The sequence below is a fragment of the Mycetomoellerius zeteki genome, unplaced genomic scaffold (genome assembly GCF_001594055.1).
Source record: "Mycetomoellerius zeteki isolate Tzet28-1 unplaced genomic scaffold, Tzet1.0 scaffold50, whole genome shotgun sequence".
Taxonomy (NCBI): domain Eukaryota; kingdom Metazoa; phylum Arthropoda; class Insecta; order Hymenoptera; family Formicidae; genus Mycetomoellerius; species Mycetomoellerius zeteki.
In genome coordinates, this window is record NW_017257501.1 from 273270 (window position 1) to 285839 (window position 12570).

General features: G+C 31.8%; 2 protein-coding genes across 6 annotated transcripts in view; both read left to right on the forward strand.

The window, feature by feature from the left end:
• Positions 1 to 2290, forward strand: part of CDase (neutral ceramidase) — an 83626-nt gene extending 81336 nt beyond the window's left edge. For 4 of the 5 annotated variants that reach the window (XM_018455661.1, XM_018455660.1, XM_018455658.1 and 1 more), the window contains exons 13-14: positions 1004 to 1119; positions 1291 to 1513. In XM_018455661.1, coding sequence (XP_018311163.1) covers positions 1004 to 1119; positions 1291 to 1513 — 339 coding nt within the window. Of the gene's footprint in view, positions 1 to 1003; positions 1120 to 1290; positions 1514 to 2061 lie in introns of those variants that run through there. The other variant, XM_018455662.1, reaches the window with a different exon arrangement.
• An 8232-nt stretch (positions 2291 to 10522) lies between these two features.
• The window catches only part of LOC108727507 (neuromedin-U receptor 2), a 59156-nt gene continuing 57108 nt past the window's right edge, over positions 10523 to 12570 (forward strand). The window contains exon 1 of the mRNA XM_018455652.1: positions 10523 to 11542. Within this exon, the coding sequence (XP_018311154.1) occupies positions 10720 to 11542 (823 nt within the window). The 5' untranslated portion in view covers positions 10523 to 10719. The remainder of the gene's footprint in view (positions 11543 to 12570) is intronic.

Sequence of the window (12570 nt, forward strand, 5' to 3'; positions counted from 1 at the left end):
ATGTCAATGATAGATGTGGCAACCTAACCAAAAAAACAGAACTCAAATCAGTTGACTCAGAGCATCACCTGGTGATAATTCCGGGAACTTTTTGATCAAAGTGGTATTCTTTTTGTTGATATTATTTGATTAATGAATAATTTTCTGTCAAATTGAAAAATAGTTTTACATCTTTCTCAAGAATATTTTAACTTGTATCACTTTTGATGTAAAAAAAAAAACAATATATGTATATATTAAAAACAGTATATATAAAATTATGTATATATACATATATTTTAGTATAAACTGTTTAGTATAAACTGTATAATAAACTGTTATGCAAAATTATTTTATTTTAATGTGCAATCTTTCCAAGAAATTTTTCTTACATACTTTTGTTGATTCGACGAATGAAGGCGAGAACGATCGTCGCGTTGATCTTTTACAGCGGAAATCGCCGTTCATTGTTAATCGTGGCATATCCGCGTTTTTATCGCGATTGAGTCACGCAATAAAAAGCAGCGCGACGTTTTCCCGTGCACTCGCCTAACACTCGGAAAATAGGTTGCCTTCGATGACGCGGTGCGAATGGATTAAGTAATCGTAAATTACCTTCTGGCTATAATTTCCGGCGGCGGAGGCGTGAGATGCATCGTGAAAGCACAGGTACAAATGAATCACAGTCCGTGACTTACGCGCGAGGTCAGTTTAAAACTTCTCTATTCCCCTCCCCCCTCCTCCCTCGGTTTATATTGATCGCTTGGAAAAACTTCTTTCGCACGAATGCTGCTTGTGATATCTGGCCGCGGTAAATATGTAAAACACGTCGCTTTGCGATTTCGTTTTCCAAATAAAAACCGTATTTTAAGGTAGAAACAGCGAGATTCTCGTTTATCTTCGGGTAGATAGATATGTATACGCTTCGCGTGTCCAATTACAAATGAAGCGCAACAATAATGGATCCAGGAAGACACAAATTTGCACAATTACACGACATATGGTGTCATTATTTCTGTTGCAGGTCGCCGGTCATCCTCGTAACAATTTAATGACCGAGAGCACGTTCCTAACCGTGGAACGATTAGGAGATGATGAAGTTTGGATACCAGTAGCCACGGATGCTGATTGGGAGACCAAGTACGTATATCAAATTGCATTATTGCGTACAACTATTTTAATGTATCTATACATCGATAATTAGATGGTAGAATACGAAATGCAATTTTTTCTTTTAACTTCTTCTAGCTGTAGCTCATTTTTACTTTTCATAGCGTAATAAATCATAATGGAACATATGTGGGCTTTTAGATTTCATTGGAAACGAACTTCTATGATACTGGGGTCGAGTCAGATGACCATTACGTGGAAAATCCCGCAGGATGTTAAACTGGGCGAGTATCGCATCAGACATAATGGATATTATCGCTATGTCCTTGGCGGCGTATATCCTTACTACGGTGTCACCAATCATTTTCAGGTAAGTTTCGGTGTAACGTCTCGTAAATATATTTATTTACTATTATACATATAAGTAGGTACAGTAAATGCAAAAATACTCGTACAGGAAACATTTTTTTAAAGGAAACTGACATTTGTAGAAAATAAATATTAATTTGCAATTTTATTCAATGAGTACATTCTGTCCTAATATAAACAAAAGAGCTTCGCATGTTCATGATTTTAAAAGTTAGAAGTTAAATCTTATTTCGACCGCATGAATATTTTTTGTGCGTTTAAATATAATTTAATCTTTTAGCTTTGTTTATTTTAAAAATAACATGTTTTAATCATTATATGTCCGCGTGTGTTTAGGTAAAATAATTTTAAGAAATCTATTTCATTCGTTGTTAAAAAATTGATAATTAATGCTTAATTTTTAAAAATAAGACGTTTTTTAAAAGATATCTCACGTTAAAGGACGAAAACAAAGCTTATTAATAAATACGAGTATGTATAGAGTTCTGTATTTTTTATATGCTTAGTGAAATATTTTAATCAAATCTTATTATAATACCGTTTTATTACATAAGTAATCGCGTGCTTATACAAACTTAGTTATACTTATTATCATGATTACAGGTGAAAGTTCCTGCCCCGAATATACGTCAACGCTATTATGGATAATACTTGATGCCTTTCTTGTCCCATCTTGTATTTTGACTAGGAAATTATTACGCTTACTTCATAGTTAAATTGAAACTGTCTCATATTTTTTTTTACGTGTAAATAGATATTCTAGTACAGAATAAATGATAGCAAAAGAATGTGGATATAGAATCATAGTTTTTGTTTGGAAGATGTTACATATCTTTACATATACAAGTTTGCAAATTAATTGTTTTCTCCTTTTCTAAATAGATATATTTCCTCGTAGTTAATAATGTCCAATGATACTGTTCAGATTTTTTATTATAGTTTCAGTATTCATTGTATAACAGTTACAACAATTACAATATAAAAATAAAAATAATAAATAAAGGGCGAAGTAAGAGTCAAACATAAAAATTATAGTCCGAAAATTGGTAAAACATGAAAGATTGAGTCAGTCTGAATATAAAATGTAAGATAACATTTAATTAAATAAATTGAGAAACACATAACATTTAATTAAATAAATTGAGAAACACATTACAATATATATTACAATATATATGACATAATATAATAATAAACGTAATTTGCCTAACTAATAAAGAGAGGCTCAGAAATACATTTCATGAATTTTGATCAGTCTTTATCCGATTATTTTGAGGCACTAAAAATAATCTCTGTAAAGTCGTAGATTCTATTTTTGTTATTTTTCGAAAAAATTGCAATTTAAGTCATGATGACGTTTTCGAATCTGGGGAATCGATAGATATGGAAAATTGCAAATCATTTTTACGTTTACTACTCTAAGTTTGAAAATGAGAATTCTAAGTTTGAATACTTGAAAATTGATAATTATGCATAACTTTTTTCAATATTTGTTTTACTTTGAAGCGCTATAGCTCGATGAAACATTATTGAACAAAGATTAACGAAATATACGTTTAACATAAAATAGACTTTCTAACAAGGAAAGGCACGGAAATATTCCCTGATTTTGACTAGCTTGTAATATGTTATCCTCCAGAGAAAAATAAGCGACACGTATTTTTTTTATACGCGTCCATACGCACTTTTAGGGCGTGAAACACCCTTTAAAAAAACATCGGTTTTTCTCTTTTAGAAATATAATAAAAAATTTTTTTCTTTATAAATAAACAATTTTTATTATAAATAAAATTCCATAAAAGTGTATGTGGGCACGTATAAAAAAATACGTGTAGCTTATTTTTATCTGGAGAATAACATATTACAAGTTCGTCAAAATCAGAGGACGACAACTTCCGTGCCTTTCCTTGTAAGTTTTAAAATGGTTCTTTCAAAAACATTGGTGTGACAATTTTTCACACAATAATATTAATTAAACTTCTCGCATGTAAAAATTCATTTTTACAAAATGTTTTTTAACTTCAAAATTATAAATTTTTCAGAAAAAAGGAATAAAAAATTTTGTTATCACCTTCTCGATTCGCATAAACTGTTTAAACATTTTTTAAAGGATTTTTTTAAAGCGTTTCCGCGCAAATTTATGTTATATTACGGTAGCGTACATGTGAAAATGCACAAAAATCACTTTACAGAAATTATGCGTTTCGCGGATTATCTCCGTGTCCAAATCCATTCTTAGAATGTCAACGTTTCGTGAACATTGCAGTTCACTTCATCAGAGCGAGGAGCAGTCTGATACTGTATCTCAGGACGTTCTTTCAGGCTGTCCTGAGACTGTCCTAAATTGTGGCGTCCTGATGACGTCCTCAGTACGTCCTGGGACATTCACAATGAGGACATCACAGGATGATCCTGAGGATCTTGTGCTGTCTAGGTAATGAAGGTGGTTGATGAGGAAATATGTTTCGCTTGTGAAAAGAATCATGTTGGATGAAATGTTAGATTAAATACTAGATTTACATGTAATCGTATGTAATTATGTTGTATCATTCTATAATAAGCATAAAATTATATTTCATATCAGCAGGTATTCCTTGCTTTTGAGACATACTATATTCGTAACATATATTGACGCATGCTTCATATATTCCCTTTATCATAGACGATATTCCGTAATCGATAGCACTGATCGTGAATGCTTTCCTAAAATATTTACGAAGTAAAGGCAGAAAAATAAAGTATATTTTTTCTAACTAACAGTGATTTTAATTTCAAAAAGAAGAAATGCTTATTTAATTGTAACATTCCGATTACTGAACGTAACGGAGATTCTACAATTAAATTCAATCTGCATTAATTGGATACTACATAGGATATCGGTGGTTTATTACCTCTAATTATAATTACGTTTACATATAATATCAAGTATTACATGTAATCTCAATTGAGAAAGTATAGTTCGTCAAACAGTATTATAATTTATCGAACGATGTCGTATTATTAATCCATTAATCATGACTCGTACTTACTAACATAATGATCGATGCTGTGCAACTTTTGAGAGTACTGTATTCGAGAATTTTAATAATATATTATTTACAACTGTATACCATTTTTTATTATTATTAACTGCTATTTTACGTGCAATATCGTGCAAATAATAACGTAAATATCATACAATAATAACGATTTTTACGCCAATTCCTACTATAGAAAAAGCAAAGCATTTTGCGTTACCATATCATTGAAATATAATAATGACATTTTTTTGCATTTTTTTTTTCTCAAGTATCGTAAATCCGCATTCAAATATTGAAGGTGTAAAATATGATATCGTCGAGATAAGTTCCTATTATACCAAGTAAAGCCTGAAACACAATTGAAAAGCACAGGCAAAGTGTTGGAAATAACAGATTTCCACCTATCAGAAATCGTGTATACCACAATACTGTTTTGGATAGGTTAAAATCTGCTGTTCCCTGTTCTTATTATCTGTGTTTTTCATTTGTATCTCAGGCTTAATGCAATTCTGTAAATATATTTTTTATTATATATTTTCTACATTCTATTTCAAACATAATATGTCGATTTGAACATAAATGAAAAATATATTATCGCAATATATTTTTTAATACAATATTTTATACAGAGGTATAATCTCCAAGTAACACATTGATTTTATATGTATATATATATATGTATGTATACATGTATGTATATATTTCCTAAGAGATTATAAAATGTCAGATTTAAAAAACGTATATGAATCAATATGTGCCACTTGAGTACAGAAGAATAAAACATTTTTGTAACTTTTAAAAACCTTATATAATTATGATTATTTTAATCACTTGTTGCTTATGTAACCAGATAACATGCAAATATATTTATTATTCATTGCACGTTCCACATAATGCAGTGCATTCGAATAATAGTATAGAAAATGATCTTCCTTTAAAGAAAAATCGTTTTCTCTCATGACAGATATGATTATAATTCGAATGCATCGTATTCGCTCTACGCTTGTGATTTAGAAAACGTTTCGTTTACAACTTTAATTTAAGCTGTAATGAGTTGTTTGTAAAAGTCAATTTCTCTCTTTACCCGATTCCATTTACGAAGGTTTAGTGTCGCGATGTTTAATATTATCTGTTAATGACGTAATTAGTCCTAATAATGAATGGATTTTACGTTACTCTCAGGATGAGATACAACAAAGGAATGGTTGACCGCTTGCAATGTTGCTGAAGATATTAATTAAGCAAGATAATTAAACTAGATGCGGATCAGTTTCACAATACGTATCCAAATGATGAATTAACGCAAAGATTTAAAGCTTAAGAATTGTTAATCAATACAATGCATGCCATGCACTATTTAGGTACTCGCAACTTAATTTGTACTTGATAGGTCGTGCTCAAGAACTTTATTACGGTAGTAACTAACAAAAGTAACACGATATCGTTTGTAGAATACCAATTAATAATAAATAGCGTATAGCAGTAAATAATAAATTATCGAAGTTATCAAGCATACAGTTTCTTAAAAGTTGTATAGCATGATTAAAGTCAAAATAAATAGTTGACACTTTAGGAGTTTAGGCTATATTCAGATTCCCACTCGGATGCCATCCAGGTATCATTTTATCCTTGTTATTTACCGAATAATAAACAAAGATAACATGATAAGGAGGAAGTACAGGAACTTGAACGCGCCCTTAAAACAAGAACCGTGAGTAAATGGAGAGAAGAAGATAATTGGCAGTTTTCAGGATCACACGATAAAGATAAAGACAAAGCAAGTACAGTAAAGTACGGTAAATTGAGAGAGACTAGAGTTTGCAATTTTAAGGTTGCCGCAAATTGGAAAAGTAGAGACGAACGTTGACGCACTTTATTCTGTTTTGATAACGCTAGCATTCTCGAATACAAACTATTGTAGATCCATGACACTATTATTAGAATGAGTGTGAAGGATAATAATCCATTTTAACGCGTAGTAGTGACCTTGAATAATCTGATTATTGCTCGTAAATTAATTCAGTAGATAAATATAAATCACACAGTAATACAAATACGTGCCTCACTACATAAGCGACTTTTAATTTATATACAGAAAAAAATGAATTCCTGATTCACGTATATTTTTATTCTTGTATGCTATTTACTTTCATTTAAGTATAAAATGTTCTCTTCAATTATAAATGTTCACTGGCGTCAATAATAAATAGATTTGTGCAAAGTATATTTTATTCTTAAAATTGTGTTCTTGTTTCTAAAATCATTACATAGTTCTAACAAACTCAATCGCATTATTTAGAAACTATTTATTCTTGGATTTAGAATTACAAATTTGAAAATTCGCCGGCAGGCGGCAACAGTATGTATAAGGACCCCTTAGTAATATCAAGATGTCGGAAGTGCATGGGTGTAATGAATGACATTTGACGATGGTTTTGTGAGTGAACTGTTGCATTCGTGGAACATATCTTTAAATGTGGTTCAATCTTTAAGGATGGACGAAATATTCAGCTCGTCCTAATGTTTCTGTCAGTTATATTGCAAATGGGGATGCGTGAACAGTCGGTCGACTTTGTCACTGCGACGCGACGAAGAGGCGATTGCCTATACACGCGATCGGATTTTCCGCGGCGGATTCGCGGATCTGCTATCCACAGTCAAATAGGTGAGATGAGCAATGAACCTGCCGCGGCGGATCCGCCTGTGTGTGCAACCAATGTTCTCTACCATTATGACGAGATTGGCCGTCTGTTTGCATCATTATTTGCAATATAACTAATGGAGGTATTGGTAGAACGGTCTCAGCATTTCACTTGCCTTTGAATCACATTAGTAGAGTTTGATTCAATTTTTCTTTGAGAGCTTGTACTTGTGCACATTAGGAGGCATGCTCTATATAAATGTAGCATTTTATTTACAAAGCTATCGTCACTTACTGCAGCATTGGTTTCTGTCATCTTGATGTTACTGGAAAGTATACTGGGCTTGAAATAAGTTGACAAAAGGTATCATTAAAGAAAAAATAATGCTAATACAAGCATATTTAATGATGAACGAGTGTAACTTTATTTTTTTATTGAAATAAAATTTGTTTTAAACTAAGAATATAATTTATTTCATTTTAAGACTAATTTATTTTTAATTGGAAATTGTTTATTCTTGGCGCTATTTTAAGCATAACATATTCTTCGATTAAAGCATTTATGCATTCCTTTAAGAATTCATTTTTTTGTGTGTATGTTTATCGACAAAGCGTTTGAAAATATTAAAGTAGTTCTATGTATACAATAATTAATAATTTTATTTTTCCCACGGATAGCAATTTTACGCGTTAAACTTATTTTCTGCGCTGCTCGATTCGAAGCAAATTCATGTGGTTTCGACTTATGTAATGAAACGCAGAGCACGGAAATGCACGCTATTATGAATAGCTTCACTAATGCTTTGTAATTGCTATTAGATGATTACTTATCATATTTGTAGAGAAGTTTCTAAAAATATCACAAAATCAACTATATAAGATAATATCTTCAGATTATTTTATTTTCCATATTTTTGCAGCGATTTTTTTTCATTACTTATTTTATATTTAAAAGAGTATGTTAAAATAAAAGAAAAATATCAAAAGGATTTGCGAGAGGAAGGGAGGGAGAGAGAGGGGAGAGGGAGGGGGAAGAAGAGAGAGAGAGAGAGAGAGAGACGAAAACATAGCAAGAAGTTACATGAAATGGAAGATCGTAATTGTATTCGGACTTAAAGAGGTTCTCCAGTTATAAAACATATATATTAATACTTACGCTTTAAACAAACTACATACATACGAAAGTTATGTTCATAACATTCTGTTTTCATTGAGCAACACATTTTTATAGATTATTTATTTTATTTGTTATTAGTTTTATTGTTATAAACAAAAATTTTTTAAATAATAACAAAAATCTAAACTTTTTTATATAAATATATTAAGTACTAAACATGACTTATGCAAAGTTTCATTGAGATGCACCAATTAGTTTATAACAAATAAATATTTTATTTATTTACTGAACAATTAATGTCTACATCTCAATGTGTAACTTTACATAAATATATTTTAATTCATATAGTACTTATATTAAAAAATTGAGATTTTTATCATTATTTTGTAATACATTTTTATATATTTCTATTAGAGTACAAATTAAAAAAATTATTTCTTTTTTTTTATTGAAACAACTTTTGATCCAGATGATCAAAAAATTTGAAAAAATTCAGAAATGCCTCTATTTTTATAACAAATTTATTCTCAAAATTTGATCCAGTTCCTATATTATGTCAAATGACTGGAGAACGTCCTTAATATAATATCGCTAATTGCGTTTGATTCATATGAATATGAGATTCCAATGAAAACGACATCTACTAATGCAAGGCAAAAATCTTATTTTAAAAGATGTATTATTATTTATAGGAGTCTCTCTCTCTCTCTCTCTCTCTCTCTCTCTCTCTCTGACATTTTATGATCCTACCATCTTATCGTATAATTGTCAATACTTTTTGGATCGATTATTTGCATTACTCAAATATTGTATTACAAAGGTTTTTGAAAATATGATCTTTTAAATATAATAAATAAACTAACAAAATACAGAAACAGTTCTCTTTATTTAAACTAGAAATCTAAAATATAGAACATTTATATAAATTTGATGTTTTCCTTAAAATTAAAATAAAGAGATATAAATGCATAGCGCTATAAACAGCAATGAAAGACAATATACTACGGAAAGATTATCATTCTCTCTCTCTCTCTCTCTCTCTCTCTCTCATCTCTCTCTCTCTCTCTCTCTCTCTCTCTCTCTCTCTCTCTCTCTCAACTGAACAAATATATAAAAATAACTTAGTTTGTGAGAGAGATGGGATAAAATCGCATATTTGTTCAGCATTTCGGCAAATAAATGTCACCATAAAGATTGAACGTGCTTATTTGAAGGATGGGTACACGATTTAAGAACTCTAAGAAAAAATAACGAGGATGTCCTTATTATTATTTTTCATGACCCAAAGCAAAAGAATATACAGAAGGAAGAAGTTCTGACAGACGTGAAGCATCGAGAGACATTGGCGCGCCAGCGCTGAAGCTGCCGGATAGATAGACAGCCGGCGTTCTTCGGCGCGTCGCGACGTCGGCAGTCGTGATTCGACCGGCGTCCGTAGCGGCGGTATCGCACTTTAAGTGAACAAACGCCCAGAAGCAAACAAATCGCGAGCAAAATCGCGCAATCAGTCTTGAGTGGGAAAAAGAGTCGCCACGTGCTCCTTATCTATCACATACATGAGAAAGTTAAATAAACAGCAATCTATCGATACGAAAATAAAAAAAATAAGTATTTCGAATTGGCGTTTCGAATTGGCGATAAAAAGCAACATCGTAACATTGTTTTCGTCTTCAGTTCACTTCGTGAGGTTCGTGTTCTCAAGCTGGTATATGCTTCGACAATAAAGTAAATGATAATAAGTTATCGCCCCGCTTGAAGCGAACTTTTATAGTAAATGTGGAAAGATGATATATAACTTGAATATATAAAAATAAGACCTATACGTAATTTCGGCAACTTTTGGAGATTGACTTGCAAAATTAAATGAAATAAGTCGCAAGATTCTTTCGTTCCTATCTTTTATAAGAGGCTAATTTATTTACAACAAAACAAAACGAAGAAAAACTTAAACAGAAGAAGATAATGAACTTAACGGTGCGTGCAAAAATTTATTATATAAAACCAATTGACAAACTGAAAGAACGTCTTAATTTCGCTTTGAATTATTAGAAAAGAATTAATTATTACAAGTAATCCAGAATGTTAAGGAGCAAAACGAACTTCTATGGTAAATATAAGAGTACCTATAACTTCAATATACAAAAATAGCATCTATACGTAATTTCGTTTGACAACTCTTTTGAGATTGAATTTTAAAATTAAGTGAATATTAGGTATCAAGTTTCTCTCGTTCCCATCTTTTCCATATGAGAATTGATTTATTTACGATAAAACGAAACGAAAAAATACTTAAACAGAAGTGAAAAAACGTAATGGTGCGTACAGCAGACCAAAACTTTATTGTATGAGACTAATCGACAAAGACCAACAAGAAGAAAGAAACGTTCTAATTCTGCTATGAATTATTGAAAAATTAAAAAATTAATAATGTCAAGGAGTAAAGGATTTTCCAAGTACGCGCGCATCAAGTGATTGGGATTGCAATGGCTCTCATCCTATCAAACAGCACTTACTTAAAAGCCAGCTACGATGACAATCTGGCGTCGTCATCAGCGCATTACTTCAATGATACGTACTTAGACGTCTTAGGATCCACGAGCATGTCGCCCGGCTCATATCGGGATTCTCTATACGTCGTGATACCAGTGACTATAATTTACGCGGTGATCTTCTTCACGGGAATCATCGGCAACGTCAGCACGTGCATCGTGATTACGCGCAACAAGTCTATGCACACCGCCACGAACTATTATCTCTTCAGCCTGGCTGTATCAGACCTGTTGCTATTGGTGTCGGGTCTACCAGCGGAGATGTACCTGGTCTGGTACAAGTATCCCTACATCTTTGGCGAGGGTTTCTGCGTGCTGCGTGGCCTCGCGTCAGAGACATCCACAAACGCATCGGTACTCACCATTGCTTCCTTTACCGTCGAGAGATATGTAGCGATCTGTCATCCATTCCTCTCGCAGACCCTATCGAATCTCTCCCGTGCGATCAAACTGATCCTGATAATATGGCTAGTAGCGTTATTGTTCGCGCTACCACAGGCTCTGCAGTTTGGTGTAGTTCGACATAACGAGCATCCGGACATGGTGATGTGCACAGTCAAAAGAATCATCGTCAGCCACTCGTTCGAACTATCCACATTCCTGTTCTTCGTGATACCGATGTGTCTGATCACGTTTCTCTATGTGCTGATCGGCCTCAAGCTCAGAAAGTCGAACATGACTGTCCCAGGTAGAACTGAGTCGAGAAACTGCATACATTATCCTGGACGATCATCCAGGAGAGTGTTAAAGATGCTAGGTGAGTTTTTGCGGTATTTCCTTTGTTCCAGTCGGCACTAATTAAAAGTAGCATAATATCAATATCATAATTCAACAATATAACTTTTATATATCCTCATGTATTATATTACATTTATATTGTTGAGTTGTTGATCTCGAAATCTAGATATATTGACTGCGCCAATTTTATTTAGATGGCGTTATATAAAAAAAGTGTTAGATTTTTGATTGCGGTTTTAGTTTTTGAGTAATTTTTTAATTAAAAATTCGTTGACATAAGAATTCCGAATAAAGCTAATAGTAGCAAACTCATTGTCAGTAGCAATGTCACGAACATATATGTATATAGTGACATTCACTCGTCACGTGATACGTTTTATATTTCTGAGCTATATTTTATGCTTTTTTTTGTGCGTAGCGTTACAACACTATCGTATCGCTTGACAGCACGAACATATATGAGAGTACTTTTATTTGCAGATTCAAATGAATATAACAATAAATATGAAGCTTAGTGAAAATAGTAGATAAAAATAGTAATTTTAATAATTTATATATACTGAAAACGCAACATCAGTTGTTTCATGAATTATTTCGTTTTTACGTGCATATACGTTAAACGATTGAATAAGCTGCAATTATCTAACTATATTGCAATCGTGATTCCGTAATGATCGCACGGTTTCTCTAATACAAATGCTTGTTATAGTTTTCATGATAAATGTAAAATATCAATACATTGTCAATACATGTATGTCAAAACATCGGTTATTAAAACAATCACTAAAAAATTAAGAAATAAAGACAAAAAGCAACTTCTGTTTGCAGAAAGGTAGGAATATTTTTAGTATAACGTCTAACAGTAAATACATAATAAAAATTTTATATTTGAAAAAGAAAGAATTCCTCAGATTTAATTAACCCTTTGTTGTCAAAATGACCTATAGTCTAAATTTCGGGCTGTATAACTTTACAGCGTAGATTTCCGGGAAAAAATGTTTTATATATAACTATATAAAATTATATAAAATATATATAATTTTATAT